Genomic DNA, 19,165 nt, shown 5'->3' with positions numbered 1-19,165 from the left:
CAGCAAGATTCTGAATCCCTCATGACAGATGTTGCTTGTTCTTTGGGCCTTGTCTGGGAAAGACTTAAGCACCTGCCCTAGTGAGCTTGTACTGTGGATGTAGAACGCTCCCTTCTAGCTGCTCTAGGACCCTAGCATAAATACATAACTGTTTCTCAAAAATATCCTCTCTTTGAGCTGTCATGTGTATGCTGGTGTTGCAGCTGGCTGTAATCATGCTCATCTTCTGTGTTAATGCTAGGAAATGTCAGCAGGATGAGAACATAGCTCTACTAGGAGCTTCTTCATTAGTGTCTCTTTAAGAATTATGTGAAACTGATCTTAGCGAAATAGTGGTTTTGAGTTCTGCCTATTTTCAGTTCTAGACCAAGCAGCAAAACTTTTTTTTTTAAACCTCTAGAAATTCTCAGATGTGTTAGAGAACATCTTTGTCCTCATCAAGACATTTAAACTGTTGCCCTCTTTCTCCTTTTCTGCCCCGTGCCTCAGGCTGATCTCACTGCTCTTCTATAAATTATAGATTTGGTGGAATATTTACTTTTTTAGCGGTTTAAGAATGGATCTGGGATTTCTTGAGTGTAACTATTCATTTCAGTAATTGCTATTTTCCCAATTCCTGATATTTGTCTAATACAGGATAGTAACTGTGACTCTGTGCATAGGAATTGGACAGATCAATACAATGGGAAAGGCATTACAACTACAGCGTGATGATAGAAGGACCAGCACAATAGAAAGGTGCTATAAAGGAAGGAAGGAAAGAGGATTGCTCACCTGTATCAGAAGACTGCAGGTTTGCAGGGGAAAGCTTCACCAAGGAGGAATCTCCAGAAAGAGATCCTTCCCTGGGGCAGTCAGTGCTTAAATGAGGTCACACAGCTGAATTGCCTACACCTGTGCTCCTAAGGCTGACCGGGTCCTTTCCCCAGGTGTTCAATCAGTGGTTCAGACCATCACTCAACAGTTCCCATACGCTGTGAAAGTTTGCTTCTCTTGTGCTGCTGGGCTTGTTTGTTTGTTGCAGTAGTAGCAAAATAAAATCAAAGACATGGAATGGAAGATGGGATGTAAAGAAGTGAGGTGTAATTTGGAGCAGACCTCAGGTGTTGGTCACATGGAGATGGCCTCAAAACTTTTTAGCAGGAGAGAATCCTGGCTGGACCAGAACCAGATTATTAACACATAAGACAATGCAACTGACTGTACAGCAGTAGGACTTGTTATACAAGTTACTGAAAAGTATGTTTTTTATAATGCTTCTCATAGGCATTCACAATTATTTTGCATAGCAATAAAACTTGCAAGACATTTGGGTTTTGAAGGGTTCAAAATGCAACCTTTCGGAAATACAATAAAAGGTGATTCCTGTCTTAAGATGATCTAGTTTAGTAACCTGAATCCTGCATACAGTACAGCAGCAATATTAGCTTTGCAATTGTTTTGGTCAAATCAGAGTAGAAGATGATTTGCTAGACTAAAACTGTCCTATCTGATGGTTAAAAATAGAACAAAATATCCTGTATTATTTTCTGAGTTAATCAAAGCACATCTAAAAAGTATATCGGTATCTGCTACAGTAATTAATTCTAAGTGCTGGTGGAAAGAACCTGTTTGATGCCTGGGGTTAGAGTCTCCATGTGTGATTTATAGTCCCAGTTGCATTTATAAACTTAATTGCTGGATGGCAGTTTCATAGAGTGAAAAATTATGCCTTCATTTTTCTTGCAGTGTTGCTGTTTTTATGCTTATGTTAGTTCTGCATTTCTCTGGAAGATGCTGATACTGTCAAATTGAGTCCTTTGGTTTACAGAAGTGAGAGGCTTGTATGTGACTAAATATTTTGACTCATATGGTGATGGATTAAGTGGTCAGCTCCACTTTTCTGCCCCAGGCTGTTGCCTCTGGAGCAGAAGTGACTGAGTGGCATGTATTGTCACTCAGGGGTAGTCACTGCTTTCAGTCTGGCATGCTAACCTAAACTGACTGCCTGGGATGGATGTGACCTATTGTTTCTGGAAGTGCTGCTTACCATTTCAGGGAAAGGTAGTGACTGGCAGAAGAAAGATTAAATCCATCTTCAGCATGAAGTTACAGTGAGCACCATACGACCATAAAGCAAAGTTCAGATCCTCGAATGTGTGATACAGCAACAGCTTCACAAAACTGCAGGGGGAAGCAGATGACTAATCCTAGGTGGCTTACAAACAGAATTGATATTTGAAGCTCAGAAGTATATTCCTTATCTGTTCAAATTGCTTGCTTTTGTGCACCCTTCGAACCCTGGTGATTTTAAATGACTGCTACTGGGTGACCTTACAGAAGGGTATATGAGATGCAGATGTGCACTGTCACACTGTATAAATAGCCTTGCAGCGAAGGAAGTATATTTGCTGCTCTTCACAAAACTGCAGCCAAGAACAGTTCCCTTGCAAAGTTAAATCAATTGATCAAATAAAATGCATAGGAGCAGCCAAAGGAAACGTGGTTGGACGCATTACAAAAGGAAGGTATTCAGCCTCCAGCTCTCACCAACTATATTTAGGGATTCCGCTTCCAACACTTTTATTATATTGGTTCCTTCCAAAATAAACAGCAAAAAATGTGTAGGTTGCTGCCTCCTCTAGTACTAGAATAAAACTTTAATGATTTTATTTTTAACTGCAAGCTTCTTGGCAGAGTAGCTGGGGTCCAAGGACTGTATCTGATGGTTTGTCTTCTGAATTGTTGTACTTCATTGTCAGAAGGCCAAGCTGTCTTTTCTTGTTACTTCACATCAAGCCTTCATTCTCAGCACCTCTTACTTGCCAGGCAGGTTTGTGTTAAGATCTTAATTTCTTCACAATGTGGACAATTCTAACTCGGTGTCCAAATCTGTAATCTTTTCTAGTCAGATCCTTTAGGAATAATATTTCTAGTTAAATATAGTTATTTCCCCTAGTTTGTTTGGATTTTTTTTCCCTATATATATATATATATACACAAAAAAAACTGATGCTTTCCGCTTGGAATTTGTGATCATCCTATTAAGAGATCTTCAAAAAAACAAATGGCAAGATTTCATCTATTTTGACTAGCAGGAGAGCAAAACAGAACGTAAGTTGGGAAGTTGTGCCTTTACCCTGTGCTCTTATGTGAGCAGCCTTAGGGTACATGGTGGGTCAGGATATTTCTTCCCTAGGCAAAGCATTCCAGGAGTTTGGTCTGACCTACTTCCTTTGCTGAGGAGGGGTAGCCTGCCCTATAGCTACCTCAATCTTGTTCTGAAAACTGAGTGGGTGGGGACACTGAAATGACACAGTGCAGAATTTGTCCCAAGGACAAGTCACTTGCAATTTTTGATCTCTGGTCTGATGTGATCACCATAAACTGATGACCAGTCCATTGAACCTGGAAATGCAGCTTGCTGAGTGAAGAGGTTTTGTCTTCTAATAGTGCTTTTTTTAACCCTAAGTTTGTATAGAAGATTCTAACAGCATCAGTTGGAGCAGTGCGAGCTGCAGCAGGCCTTTCAGACTAAGTTGATGTTAATCCAGAAGAGTCATCTTTCTGCTGCTTTGGTATTAGGACTTTCTATTGCAGAAATGCATGTATGTGCAGGCACAAATTGTGTTTATTTCACAAATAGAGAATGTCCTTCAGAGGTTAGTGCATTTATGGTGGGGTGTACTAACATGTACGCATTAGCATTCTGTGAGAAAGCCAGAGGAATTTACTTTTAGGGGATGATAATCTGCTACCATGCATCACCAATGGGTCGCGCTTTGAATGCAAGTACAGAACGATGCATGAGGTACCTCTGAGTCTTGCCTTTCTGAAAAGTGCAGTTAAGTGACAGCCTGAAGCCTGTTAATATAGGGATATGAAAACGTTCGTGAAGCTGTAACAGAAATTCTGTTTTTGAACCAGGATTGTGTTGCTTATATAGCTGCTTTCCAGGGAGCTGAGTAAGGTACAGAGCCATATAAGGTGTTCTTACCAATGCTTCTGAAACATGCTAACACAACACCTTTTCTGGTCAAATAGTCTGAAGTTGCTGCAAGTCTCTCACTGACACTCGTATGTCTGGAACAGCTGGGTGAACAATAGTCTTCCTCCTTCCTTCAAGATTTTGAAGTGACCAAGTGGACGTATCAAAAAACAGGCAGAATGCTAATGCATACATGTTAGTACATCCCGCCCTAAATGCACTAACCTCTGAGGGACATTCAGAGGAGGAGAGCTGTATGAATGATCACATTGCAGTGTGACAGCCCTTACGCTCCTCAATTGCTCAGAGCTTTTGTCTGACCACGTTTCCCCAACAAACATGGGTTGTACAGACACCTTGGTCCTCTTTGCTGTTGAAACCAGCTCACAGTCCTCTTTGCTAAGTAAGAAGGAAACCCATAGTTAAAAAATTCAGTGATATAATTTTTTTTCCTTTTTTTTTTTTTGTAAGATTATAAAGCTTTTTCTCTTGAAGTTTTCTTGCTTCAAATAAATTTTCATATTAATTTTTAATACTTGACTGGGATAAGCATATACTCTTTTGTAATACTTTTAATAAAATGATAATGCAGGTAAAGATTTTCATCTGATATTCCTTCTTTTTTAGGGTTTCTGCATCAGGAGTACCACAACCATTTTATGGGGGGGAATCTTTTGTTACATTGCACACAACTCTATCTTATGCAACAGTGAATCGGTTAATAGCACTAAAAGGCCAGTCCTAAATAGGTCATGAGCAATGAAGTCAACAGGGCTTGTGTTTCAAGCATTTCTTATCTTGGATAAGGATTATTCACGTAGATCTTTCATCTTTTCCAGTAAGATCATCTTTTCTAAACCAGATCTGTGCTGAAATATGGCTACTTGGTCTTGGAGGTCTCTTCCAGCCGTGGTGATTTGATGATACTTCTTGATTCACTACTGTGAAAATGACATCTATAAGTTGTTTTTAAAATGTATTATTTTGGAGCTACAAATGTATGTGCAGCAGTGATGGGTGCTTCCAAAGTCAGGGTGCAGCCTTCAAATGAAGCTATGTGTTCCCTGTGCTGAATTGTAGAATCCCACATATGCACAAAGAATGCATGCTTTTAATGCTGTCTGTGCCTTAATCTCTCAAATTTGTTCCTACCCTCATGTTCAAAAGGCACTCACTGGCTCATGGTGCTAATGACACTGTAGAAGGACTTGTATAGGTTTGGCAGAGAACCCTGAAGGAAAGCTGATTTCTAAATAGTGATATAGATTTCATCTGCTTTTTTTTTTTTTCAATTTGAAGATCGATCAGTATTAGACAATGTTTTTAATAGGCAATAGGAAAAATGTTACTGATGTAATTGTGTGTCCATAGGGTCAGGTGAGACTTTGCTGGGTAGCTGTGTGTGTGACCGCTGAGTGGCATTTCCCTCAGAGCTCTGCGATCTGTTATTACTGACATGGTAACAGCGGTCGGGTGAATTATCTCTAAGAGCAATAAGGGTGAGAGGAGAGAACCTCTGATTTTGTATTGTTTGTCAGTTACTTGGCATAGCTGTGAGATGGTGCAGTGCTCCACAGAGTACTATATTTAGCTGTTTCCAAGGAGATGTTCTGTGCGATATTGATAATTGCATTAATCCTTGATTTACACAATCTGTGGGAAACTGTTCCTTTTCTAGTGTTGGCTTTTTAATTGCTCAGTGATCTGTAATTTCTGAATGCCTTGATTTGAGTCCCTTGTGCCTGCATCTTAGGGGCAAATCGGGGGTCAAATTGTCTTTGTTCTTTTTTTACTGTAGAAATGATTCACAAATATGAGCATTGCCCCTTGTTAGTATTGTCTTTCTTTACAAGTGTTTCGTCTTTACTTCTGTGAGGTATGCCTGCGTGTGGAAGCCTGCCTTTGTAAATACATTTCAGAGATGGCTTGATGACATCCTGTGTTTTCAGTGTCAGAGGCTAAGAGCATTCATGTCAACTCTGCTTGTGCCAAAAGTACTGTTAAGATATTCATGGATGAGAACACAACTCTGCTCAGCATGTGCAATTTTCACTGTATAACAGAACAATCTTCCTGTCTCGGGGTCTGATGGTTTATTCACTCTGCATAAGAAATCTTTCAGAGTGGTATTATGCACAGACCTGTTTCTAATTCAGTAAGCTGAAAATGCTTTGCACGTTTCTGAAAGTAACTATGGATTTTTGAGGTGGAATTATTTCAAACAAAACTTTTGAGACTTTACATCTAAAATACATTCTATATAGTTGAGCTATGGTAGTTGAACTGGTAAGGAATTAAGAAGCAAGCAAACAGCTAAGAGGGTAACTTATTAGTTTAAACCACATAATTCATTATGAATGGCCTTGGTGCATAATGTTGTTTATGAACTGGGGTTTTCTAACTGCTTTCTTGGTATACTCCAGTGTTTTATGGATTATGAAGTCCAACATCTCACAGTGAATGCAAGCAAAGGATCTTGGTACTAGCTAAAATTCTTCAGGTTGTATTTTATTTTGCTTTTCATTCATAGTTTATTTGGAAGTACAGCTGACCTACTTGTTCATTTCAGTTAAATACTTTGAGACGTCTCTTCTTTTGTAGAAAAGAAGAAAGGAAAGCACAACGCTGAAGGAGAAAGGAAATGAACAGTTCAAGAAAGGAGGTGTGTTGATAATCTTTGAATATTGTATGGAAATTGGGGAATCTTAATATTTAGCCATCATAGTGATATTGCAGAAAACTCATAGGAATATCTTGCATTTATCATTTTTCAGCTTTATCATCTTTATCATTTCTTCACCCAGCTCTAGAGAACAGAAAGAGATAGCAGACTTCCTTAAGAGTTAAGTTTAAATCACAAAGACTTGGATCGCTAAAGCAGGATTCTCATGAAAGTTGTGTTTAAATCCAAGAACACAATACAAAACTGACTGCCTTCCAAGTGCCAGGGCTTTTTCTGAGAATCATAAAAGGCTTCCACCAGTCTTGAGTTTTGCTAATGCAATTGCTTGGAATTGATGAAGGCTCAGTGGCTTAGTAATTCTCTCATAACTGTATGTTTGTATGTGTCTTTTTATCCACTGGCTCAGTCCTTTATGCATACACTGTAGTTGTGTAGACATTTATATGCATATTTATATATACATCTTGTATACCAATGTGCATGTCTCTCGATATGCATATACACACATATGTTATTATATGTGTATGTACAGAAATACACGCTTTTATACAGATGTACACAACCATGCATGCACATAGAGATCTCTACGTTAAAAAAGATCTAAATGTGTGTAAATTTCTGACTTACACTGGAACTGGATGTGTTGTGAACATAGTTAATCTGTAGCAGCAGGGTTGAGGTGAGCAGTAAATAATACCACCAGAGATATTAGGTAAAATGTATGAAGGGGAAAAGGATTTTTGACACCCACCTTTCATGTAGATAAATGGTTCTCTCAGTCAGCAGGGACACAAACAGGTAACCTCCATTTCCCAGGGGTATACTCTGATAATCAGATAGTGGTCTTCCTGTTGGAGGTCTCTTGTTGTCTGTTGAGAGAGCAAGATTTCTGGGTAATGGTTTACCAATTCAGGCAAGTGCCAGAGCAGGCAGAAGGGGACTGATGGAACCATGAGCGTAGCAAGCCTGTAATATTGGCTTAGCTTTCTTTTGAGATCTTATCCATAGCTGTCTATTGACAAATTCTTTGTTGGGTCTGTTCAGTATGCTTGTGCTGCTGATGCCTGTCAGATTGCTTACTGATCAGAAATAAACTTTTAAGCACCTAGAAGGTCACTGGTTAATGTGGACAGAAATAATTGCTCTGCTTTGAGGAAAATGCATTTGTCAGCGAGCAGGCCACTGCTCACAGTCAGTATGAGACCTTGCCATTATTTCTTTCTACCACTATTGGAAAGAAGTAAAATAACATGCTTAGTCACTGGTCCTTGCTTTAGACCAGATTTGGTGATGGATTACCATCGGGTGTCAGTGGGTTTATGGTGACGGACTTTGATGTGACAATGACAATGACTTTAAGTCAGTCATTGAAGAGTTTGGGGCAGTTATCTCCCAAGCAGCTGAGAGCAGGTACTGGTAGAATACCGTGTCCAGCAGGTGTTCATTTCAGGGCAAGGATACACTTCTGGAAAGATTCAACCTCTGAGGCTGATGGTACCCTCTCAACAAATAGGACAAAACAGCTTCAGGGGTGAGACCTGCATGCACAGCATGCTGTACTCATGGCACTAAGCACAAGTCTATTTTTCTGCTCCTATGAGGCTGCTGATTTTAAATTAATTGATTGTCATTTATATGGATGGTAGTCAGTTTACTTTGGTTTAATATTGTATCATATATTGATAAATGTTTCCAAAGAAATCCTAGTCGTGTGATTCATTGACCATCCTGGCATTTGAAATAAATGATCTGTTGCTTTCTTCTTGTTATTTTTTTTCCCTATTGCATCTACAGACTATGGAGAGGCAGAAGACTCTTACACAAAGGCTCTGCAAATTTGTCCAGCCTGCTTCCAAAAAGATAGGGCTGTTTTGTTTTCAAACAGAGCTGCTGCAAAAATGAAACAGGTGAATATCCTTTTTAGTTTATGAAATGGTAAGTATTGATTGTATGCCACATGAAATGATGAAGTCATTAAGGATCTGTAACAAGGGAAAGGAGTTGCTGCATTTGCAGGCTTTGCTGCTTATGTATTCTCTCAAGCTCCCAGTAGGAATGCCAGTATACTTGGTTTTACTGAGGGTTAATTCAAAACTGAAAGTTGCAGTTGGAACTGTTCAGAGTTTCTCTTGACGTTATATTTCAAACACTGATTGCTTTTTATTCTCCTTTAAACAAATTCAAAGCTCATGTGGAACAGATGTCTTTAAGCATGTTTAGCATATACAGACTATGTGTTAGATTGTTCAGAAGTGTGGCTAGTTAGTGTTTTTTTCTAAAAACCTGGGTAGTTATGTACTTGTAAAATAATTTGTTCAGGTGCTTTAAGGCATAAGCGGGAATTCTAACTGCTAATTCACTTTGTGTGCTTCCTTCATAGTTGCTGTATTGTAGCGTAGATCTACATAGCAGGGCAGTGTCTGAAGAGAATGGCAGCAGCTTTCTTCATATCTTTTCTATTCCTTACCCAGGGACAGGTGCCCACTTGTTCCCAGAATCCGCATTCACTGTAGGCAGAATAGAAGCCCTACTCTGTCTGAACAGAAACTAAACAATTTACTTTATAAGCTGATAATTGATTTTAAAGAATAACAGTTAAACGTTCTTCATGGAAATGAAGATTTCATCTTTATAAACAAGTTGTTGGACTGCCATGTAACAGGAAGAATGGGAGGAGAACCATTATGCCTGTTCGAGTTCATACAGTCTTTGGACATGCTACTATTTGACTATACCGGGAGCTAGAAGGACCTATCAGCAAGTATTTGGTAACACTTTTCTGGCTCACAGGAGTGTTCACAGTCTAAATTTAGTTGTCTGAGGTATTTGTATGGCTTTTCCATACTGCTTATTATCGTACTTAAAGAAGTATGTCTCTTCAGGCTATAAACATGGTGCTAAATTACCTCTTCTTTTTGAATACATGAAAGTAAAAGTTCAAGAGAAATTACTCCCTACTTTTGTTTTAAGATTAAATTGTTCTGGAAAAGTAGAACAGTAACTCCTATAATCTTTTTGTCCTCTTTCAAAGTTAACTTTCTTGCAGTTCTCTTCTAATATTGAGACAGATGGAGCTCTGTGTGGGAATGTACCTTGCAGCCATATTTATGTATAAATAAATCATTGCTCAGACAGAATTATCTAACTTGCTTTTGGGATACTAAATTGTTTGACTAGACAAGTTAAAAATGGAATTCAGTGGTAGCAGGTGCTGGAACCCTTCAAATACAAAAGCTGTAAACTGAAAAACATCCTCATAATCCAGATGTTAACTAGAAAACTAATCCAATAATTTCCAAATGATCACAAGATGATAAAAGAACTATCCACAGACTAAAAGCCTCACCTGTACAGATCAGTGGAACCTCCCAAACCAGTACTTTACTCTGAAAATAACACAGAACAGCCTTTTTGTGATGTTTTGTTTCTTGAAACTCTTTTAGTTTAGGTGAAAATAGGTCCTTTGTCTCAGTCTTCCTTTTTTTCTTTTTCTCCATTATAAACAGATTGCCTGACTCTTCCTCTACCTGGTTGTCTGGGCACACTAAAATCTTGTCCCTACCACTTCTGACAGTCTTGGGCATTTTCCCTGGTAGAGGAAGTTATATTAGTACTAAAGGAATATCTGCTTTCTAATTGTCGTAGCTCATACAGACAAGAATTTATCTGGGAGTCCTGGGAACATTCTGTTCCAACCTCTTAATTAATTGACATACGTAGAAAAGCCATAGCTCGGTTAAGCTAAGGCCTGCAGATGTGACTCAGCCTTTTGACTATAGCTTGCTGCTGGCTGCTCAGTGCAGACTGATTAGTGGGGCAGCCATGCAATTTGAAGGCTGGCAGCCTTTGCAGAGAGGAAGCTAATCACTGGTAAAGAGCTTTAAATCAGTAGCAATGGTATGAAAAGCCTTGATTACATGAACATCCCAGTTCCTTGGAATGCCACACAAACCTTTTTGCTTTCAATTGTAAGTAATCTGTTTCCCAAGAAATACAGTTTAACTATAACAAAACTGTTCTGTGTTCTAGGACAAGACAGAAGCTGCCCTAAATGACTGCAGCAAAGGTATGACTTTGTCTTTCCTGTGTTTTGCTCTTGTGCTAGATTTTTGATGAGTAAACGACACCAATTAGTGCTTTACAACAGAGCTATGACTTTGGGCATAACAGTCTTCAAATAACTTATAGAAAAATTGTAGTGGAAAACATCTCAATCTAGAATTACTTATTTTGTGAAATGTGAATGAAACTTACTATCTATAATAGTTTACCTTCTATTCTTTTGTGCCAACAAGACTGCTGTTCGTACTTTTTTTTTAATAAGAGAGCATTTTTGTTATGGAAGCTGTTTTACTTACTTCTGTAAACCCACTTCCACCTGCCGTTCCCCTCAAACCTTGGTTTATTCCCAGACTCCAAAGAACTGTGGGGCCTCATAGAATTAAAAGCATTATCAGTTCCCTTTTATGCATGGCTTTTGCTTTGTCACAAGGGCTTATGCTTTCCCATTTTTGTCCTGCATAGTTTTATCTCTGCAACTTCTAGTGAAATCGTTTCAGCTGCATGTTGCTGTATTGCTCCCACCCACTCACCCATGCTCGAATATTTGTTAAACTCCCCATGACAGCTGGGGAAAAAATGTCCGAATTACCAATCAGAAAGCTAATCCAATGGCTGAGTGCCAGTACTGCTTGTACAGCAAATAGGAGTTTGTATGTTTTAAAAGTAACCTTGAAGGTAACAAATTCAGCTGACCTTTCTTACTCTGGGGTTTTGCATTGTTTTGGTGGCGGTGCATTTTCAAAAACATTTCTGATAATTTTGTGGTGGCTTATAGAGAACTGGTATGTTTTGCTGCAGTGAAGCTTAAACCGACCATCGCTTGATGCTCCCCAGGGACTTGGCTTACAAGCTGCAATGCAACACCTGCAGCACAGCAGAGCAATTCACACTAGCCTGCAACTTGCTGACTGTAGTATTGTCTTTGTCCTTCCAGAAGAAATAAGCTATAGAATACTTGCATAATCTGAGTTTTAGTTATCCTGAGAACAATTTTAATGGATTAGCAATTAAAAAATCAAGCAGGATTTTGTATTTGCTTTTCCTATGATGAAAAATGGGTGAATAAATTCTTGAGAAATTAATGGCAGCTTGTGAATTGTAAGTTTAGGATTTAGTCCTAACTGTACCAGTTGACCTGTTAATGGGTGCCAAGTGAACAAGAAGAAGAAAAGCTTAAATTCAGTCCATAGGCCTCTGTGCAGATGTGTAGATCCTGTATAACTTTTTGTGGATTTGCAACCCAATTTTGGCTGTTTGATATTAGAGGTGTTCAGAAAAGTGCCTGTAGTTGTTCTGGAGTTTGTCTCAACTTATACTGAGACAAACAAGGAAATGCTTGATTTCCCTGCTATGTGTGTTTTTCAGTATATTTAACCTTAAATATAATCCAATAATATTTATTTATTATGTATTCAAAAACTGAAAAATACCTTAGGGATTCCTCAAGTTTTTGAGGCATCACAGCATCTCTGTGCATTAGAAATCATTTCTGTGTAGTGATGATCATAGATGTTAAATGAAAAATGGTCATTTCCATTAGACTTTCACAGCCAAGAGTGAGGAGTGCTTTTCTAAAGTATGATTTAGCTTTTAGACTGCTACTGCTTCATTCTAAGCTGCAGTATAAAAATAACTATTCATATTAAAAAATTAATACACACTTAAGAATTTGCTGTAGGAGCTGTAGAAATGTTTCAAGTAAAATGCTGTGCTTTATTTTTGTTTTCTAGCAGTGGAATTAGATCCTAACTATATTAGAGCTTTGCTGAGAAGAGCAGAACTACATGAAAAAACAGAGAAACTAGATGAAGCTCTGGAAGATTATAAAGCAATCCTAGAAAAAGACCCATCAGTTCATCAGGCCAGAGAAGCTTGTATGGTAAGCCTTTTTAGTATACTTTGGCTCAACTTCAGAATAAAGTCTTTCCTTTCCTAGTCTAAATATTCAGCGCTCTTAATGCAAGCTGCTTCACGTGTGGTAGCAATACCTTTGAGTCTGAAATGTACTGTTTTTCTCATCCAGTTTTACATAGGGAAGATGATACAAAATGCTACAACTTCCGTAACAGGACTCAGGTCCATAAAGCGTAGTCTTTTTTTTTCTTTTTTTTTTTTTTTTAAAACATTTGTAAAATTAGTAGAGGTAGATGTGTGTTCTGAGTTGCAAGCATATATCTGTATTTGTACCTGTTGGGTAGCATACCCCACACCCTACACAGTGCACACACAAAAATCACAGAGTTGTAGGAGTTGGAAGGGATCTAGAGATCACTGATTCCAATCCTGCTAAAGCAGGTTCCCTACAGCAGGTCACGCAGGAATGCATCCAGGTGGGTCTTGAATATCTCCAGAGGAGACTCCACAACCTCTCTGGGCAGCCTGTTCCGCTGCTTCATCACTCTGACAGTGAAGAACTTCTTCCTTGCACAGTTTGTCACTGAATATATTACAGTTCTCACTTTTGTTCTAGTTTGATTGTCCCTGAGGGATATCTTGTAACTGAATGCAGTAATGTTTTAAAAATACTCTTCTTATAACAAACTTTGAATTCCTGGCTGAGGTTGTTAACTGTATTTATACATGCACTAGGAAAGGTTGGTTAGGCCACAAGCAGGACAGCACTGACTGTGGTAGTGATTCACTGCAGCATTTTAATAGCCAACACGTCAATATGGATCTGCAATTTGGAAATCATTGAATCATTTGAATTGGAAGGAACCACTAAAGGCCATCTAGTCTAACTCTCCTGCAGTGAACAGGGGCACACACAGCTCCATCAGGGCTCAGAGCACCTCCAGCCTGACCTTGAGTGTCTGCAGTAATGGGGCACCCACCACTTCTGGGCAGCCTGTGCAGTGCCCCACTGCCATGATTGTAAAATAAATAAATAAATAGACAAACAACAACAACAACAACAAAAAACAACCAACACCCCCCAAAAGAAACACCTTAAGAATAAAAGAATACAAATATTATACAAATACTCAATAATAATGTTTTTGCTAGTTAATAAATTAGTGGGAATCTGTTTTTCTTTCGGTATAATTATTCTGGTAATTGGTGAGTTTGCAGTTGAATGCTTTCTTGGCATAGAAATAGATACTTTTTTGATTACTTGATTATTTAAGTGAAAAGCAGATAGAGGTTTCTATCTGTCAGTAGCTGTTTGAATTATCTGCAAGTCTACTTAATGCTGATACTTTTGCTTCTTGATTTTGCTGTGTTCTGGTTTTGGTGTTTGTTTGTTGGGGTTTTTTTTTGGCTATGCTTTGCATGTGTATTGGCTATTTTGAGATATTTTACTAATAATGACTTAAGTCTGCTACTGATTGTTAAAAACATAGCCTTTCATATTTAAAAAAAAAGGCATCCTGTAGTTGCAAACAGCACTCATTTCTAATTAAATTACTTTTCTTGTTCCCAAATAACATGAACTCTTCAGCTTAGCACTGTGTTCCCATGTCCACTTTCACTGAACATTATAAATACTTAAGGATTAAAGGTTTCTTGAGGAAATTTTGTCATATCACTGGAAGAATAATAATAAAAAAAAGTTCTTTAAAGTTTGCTTGGACTTCAGGATGTGGCAGCTTTGTTAGGAGTTTACCTTTGTTCAACACTTCATGAATCCCAATCTATCCTGTAAAGAACCTCTACTCAGTGAGGATTTAAAGTCATTGCTACAGCCAGTTCATTTGAGGTTTTAAGTAACTGTCAAATACAAGAGTGGTTTTTCCAGTGATGTTTTTAATATGTTAATGCTTAGCATGGAAACTAGCTGTCAATCGGGCAATTTCAAAGGGCCTTTTCACAAGGGTTGGTGTAGCAGGAAGGGCTATTTCTGTGCAGAAAGCTCCTCTTATAGGCTGCTTGCCATTCCTATTTCTGGAAGACGTTATGAAGGTCCTGTTGAAAGGAAAAATGTGGTAGATATGCATAGAGAGACAGTCTGTGGTTTTGAAAGAATGTGTGCAAATGAAGGGTAGCTGCTATCAAATGTAACCGTGGTCACTTTCTGTCAGAGCGGGAGCTTCGTGTCGTGGTGTGTGAATGGCTTATGAGCAACAGAGTGCCTGGAAAGAGCTGACTACCTTCCGTAGAGAAAACAACAACTTAGCTATCTTTTTAATTCCATTTTACCATAAATGGATGCAGTTTTTAAATATAATGTTTAGTTGGGCACTCGAATCCATATGACATACTTGACTTCTTGAAATGGCTTGTTAAATTTTCAATGGGCATCAGTGTTCTATGTTCAGCTTCATACCAGTGAAACTGCAACCTACTCTGCCTCATAAAGAAAGAAGGTTTACTCCCATGAATTTTCTGTAAGAAACACTTTCTATATGTTGGTGCAAAAATATGTTTTCATGGTTTGGGTTTCATTATTTTAATTCTCTATTTGTGAAAATAAGGTATTAGTAGTGCTTTTTTTTTTTATTCCCTTCCCCCATACCATGGTGTTGTAATGACACATTAGGAAGTGCTTTAATAGCATATTAGACAAGAAGCCTTGCCTGAAATTACTTCCTCTGGGACTAGATCAATTGCACTGATGGCAGAAAAGTACTCTTCTTAACTGTGTAACTCCCGTTAGTGGTAAGGGTAAGATTTCACAAAGCAGCTGAAGTGTTGAACTGCCTGCTGCTTAGAAAGCTGTCCAGTTGCTTTCCTCTTGCTTACACTGGTACGAGTCCATGACTGACCTTATGGAGATGGCTGATGATAGATAGATAGATAGATAGATAGATGGATATACACACACACGTGACTCTGGCAGATAACGAACCTGGCCAGAAGGAAAAACATCAATAAGCGAGCAAAAAAAAAAAAAAAAAAGCCAGCAGCCAAAAAGCCCTGAAGGAACAGCTTTATGTTGCCTTGGCTTTCTGCAGTCAGAGGAGTCCTACTACAGTTACAGGTGAGAAGGAAAGATGTGGTCAAGGCAATGCAGGAACTGGGCCGTTCGCTTCTGGCAGCACCCAGTGACAAGGTCAGTTTACTGTGAAACAACCCCCTGATGCTTGTTGCGTGCATCTGAGAGCAGGAGAGCGTTTTATCACCTGGCTCTTGGCAATGGCTTAATAAATGACAGGCTTGTCAAACATCGTTACTGCAGGGGCAGTGAACGTGATGCATCCATCATAGTCGAGAAAAGGGTATTTGTGTTGGCTGTGTTTATAGTCTCCTAGCTGAGACTATGGCTTATTTGATCCAGGAATTCAGCCAAGGAATCTGCTGACGTTTCTAGAGGAAACTATGGGATTTAGTTTCTGTAGCTTGTAGTCTTTTAGCATTAGCCTCAATCCAAGAAAGAGGCCTAATGTAATCTAGTCGGTTACTTGGTAAAACAGTGCTAGCATGTTTTAGCAGCTCTTCATACAGAGAACAACTGTGCAGATCTGACAGATTGTTATGAAGCACCAGTCAGGACTCCATAGATTAAGATTTGAGAACAGTCAGTTGTTGGTAAAAATATAAGGAGTTCGAAATGTACATTTTAGCTGACCTGAACCCCCTAAAAGCTTTTCTGTCTCTTTCAAAACCACAATTTTCTTTCAGTAACTGGTGAAGATTTGTTCCAGGAGAGAATCAGAAACAGTTCTGCTGTTCTTCCTGGTCATCTTTCAGGAGTGTTTTAGAATGATTGGCCATTTCTTTATAATTTTTGTAGCTGGAAAGCACAGAGTGTGACTGTTACGTCTACATTCTGCTCCTTGACCTCATTTTAGTAGGCAGACTTCAGGTCACATGTAGTGCAGGATACTTTGTACAAAATGGCCTCAGTTTGCACTGCAGTGGGATTTACAGCATTTTGCCTTGAGTTGGTCCTGTTCTTGGTCAAGTTTCAGGGTAAAAGCAGTATTTTGAGATCGAGGCTTTAAAGCCCCCCCCCCCCCCCCTTGAAAATTTGTTAATCAAATACTGACACAGATAATTTTATGCTTTTTTAAAATAATCATAATAGATCTCTAAGTTTTATAATAAAAAACGTAATTCCAGATATAATGTAGTCTCCATGTATGTAATTAGCAGATCTGTAATATGTAGGGACTAAGAGGTTCTGTTTATTGTGATGTAAAGTGCCCTGCTCTTTGCAGAACTAGTTCAGCACTTCTGTTCCTCTGCTGGTAATGAAAATGATGCGTCAAGAGAATCTGCAAATTAGCTTTGCTCTCTGTTAGATCCAATCTTTCTCCTTCCTACGTGTAAGAAATATTTCACATACTGCTTTAGGGAATATAATAATCTTGTTAAATGGTGGTTTAAAAGAAGTTAAATGCACAGTAATTCTTTGCTTAGGCTCCTGATTTGTTAGCTGCTTTAAAATTTCAGTACAGCTTATATGTCAGAAGTATAGTGTTCATGTTTTAAAGCCCACTGTTGCACACTTCGGTTACCTTTGACATCACTCATGCCACATGAAACAGTTGGAAATTACAATGTTTTGTGGTCAAATAATCCCTCTTGATGCTTTCAAAGAGAGTGTTTAATTACCTGGTATCAATCATTAGGTTTTGTTTTTAGGTGTATAACAATGTTGTGTGAATTTTAGCTTTAGCACAGTTTCTGAGGGAGTGGCAGACCAGATAAACATATTTACCAAAAGAAGCTGTACTTTGAGATAAGTATCACAGAACAAGACGAATAGCCATGTTTATGGATACCATTCTATAGATAAGTAACCCTAGATGTACTTCTCTGGAGTGAGAAATGCTGAGTCTTTGGAACAGTACTGTTCAGACAGACAAAACACAGAACATGTATTTCTGATCAAGCATTGAGGTCTTCATTTCATGCTAAAGGCTGATGTCCATATGAGAGAGATTCTGTGTAAGCTGAACTCATCCAAGATGCAGCAGATGTGTTGTGGTTTAACCCGGCAGGGAGTTGAGCACCACACAGTCATTCTCCCACTGCCCCAGTTCCCATTGGGGTGGTGGAGAGAACAGAAAAAAAAACCAACAAAGTAGAACTCGTGGGTTGAGATAAAACTACTAAGATAGAAAAAAGGAAGAGGGAATGTCACAGCCACAATGCAAACTGAATGTACAGCCTGGGGATATCCACACATTTTCATGTAGGCAGTTTGGGTCCAGATCTGCACCCAAGTTAATAAGCCCCTCTGGGTCAGCAGGAGTCGGATGGTGTCTGACTGCACTAATTAGATCTGATTCACTGGTGGTGGTATTGGGCCTAAGCTTGTTTCAGGCTTAGCCACCTATGTGTACGTGCATTGTACTGTTCTGTATTGATTTTTCAGTTTTTATGGGGTATACCACCTCTCTTCCCCATCAGAGTTGAAAGTGCCTGTGTTCACCAATCAATACTGTTTTGAAGAGGAGGAATACTCAGGCAGATTTTTTTTTTCCTTGACATGAACATCTTATTTCACTGTAGCAAAGTTATCAGAATGACAAACCCATCCATGATGACTGGAGCTGTAAAATACAGGAAGGAACTAAATTAGGAAATTGAATTCTTTAACCATGTTCAGAGGCCAATTATCACAAGGGAAGTACATAAGGAGTGAATTCCACACCTGTTACTGTAGTTTACAACTGTAATTAACTTCCTGATAGCACCATTTCAGCAGATCTGTCTTATTTGCCATGACCATATAATTGGATCCTGAGCTGCTGGGATTGTATAGTAATAAGTGTAGTATATAAGTTTGAAATAGTAACTTCTGAAAATATGAAAAAGATACCGTGTGAATGACAGTTGCGCTTTATATATATTTTTCATATACAAAGGCTGCTCAAAAGTGATGTTTCCTATTTTATTATGTTGGCTCGTGATGTCAGAGGTGGATGTTGGTGGTATGGAAGCAAAAGTTAAACCTTCGCACCAATATTCCATTACTTGTGATGGTGCACAGATTTAACACTAGTGCCATTTCTGAGGAGGAAAAAAGCATGGACAAACTGTTCCTTGGACTAACACCTTGCTCAGGATGAACTTGTTGGTTGGAAGTTCTCTCTCCATGATGATCATCAACTTGGGGTCCTCATTAGGAATACGACAACATTGCATAATAAGGTGTTGCTCATTAAACTATATCCTGAAGGTCATAGACAGCTAATTCACTCATCTTCTGATAAAATATTTTTATCTAGAAGATTTTCACATTTTCAGTTTGCATTTCCCTGAAGCTGTTGCCAATTCAAACTGACTTTAGAGATGCTTTTCCCCACTAGACCTGTACTCATGCTCGGAAGTCAAATACAGTGCTTGCTTAATTTCTCTAGTCTCTCTTAACCATATTAAATGTATTTGGTAGAGGAGATAGGGATAAAATGTACTTTAATTCTAGGTCTCTTAAATTCCCTGAACTCTTCAGTTAAAATACTAGGCAAGCAGATCAGATTCCTTATTCAGCTGTAAAAATGTGTGCCTGTATGAAACCTGCACTTACAAGTTACAACCTGCTGTGTTTCTGTGAATTGATG

General features: G+C 38.7%; 1 protein-coding gene and 1 long non-coding RNA gene across 5 annotated transcripts in view; one reads left to right on the top strand and one right to left on the bottom strand.

The window, feature by feature from the left end:
- The window catches only part of TTC1 (tetratricopeptide repeat domain 1), a 33,109-nt gene that overhangs the window by 5,500 nt on the left and 8,444 nt on the right, over window positions 1-19,165 (top strand). For all 4 annotated transcript variants that reach the window (XM_046900516.1, XM_004944815.5, XM_046900517.1 and 1 more), the window contains exons 3-6: window positions 6,569-6,629; window positions 8,445-8,557; window positions 10,680-10,716; window positions 12,443-12,591. In XM_046900516.1, the coding sequence (XP_046756472.1) occupies window positions 6,569-6,629; window positions 8,445-8,557; window positions 10,680-10,716; window positions 12,443-12,591 (360 nt within the window). The remainder of the gene's footprint in view (window positions 1-6,568; window positions 6,630-8,444; window positions 8,558-10,679; window positions 10,717-12,442; window positions 12,592-19,165) is intronic.
- Window positions 1-19,165, bottom strand: part of LOC121111761 — a 31,571-nt gene that overhangs the window by 4,551 nt on the left and 7,855 nt on the right. The window contains exon 2 of the long non-coding RNA XR_006931427.1: window positions 775-7,519. This is a non-coding gene — a long non-coding RNA (uncharacterized LOC121111761). The remainder of the gene's footprint in view (window positions 1-774; window positions 7,520-19,165) is intronic.

Source organism: Gallus gallus, chromosome 13 (genome assembly GCF_016699485.2).
Source record: "Gallus gallus isolate bGalGal1 chromosome 13, bGalGal1.mat.broiler.GRCg7b, whole genome shotgun sequence".
Lineage (NCBI taxonomy): Eukaryota > Metazoa > Chordata > Aves > Galliformes > Phasianidae > Gallus > Gallus gallus.
Note: the sequence above shows the minus strand (reverse complement) of the source record. Positions and strands in the feature narration are given on the sequence as shown.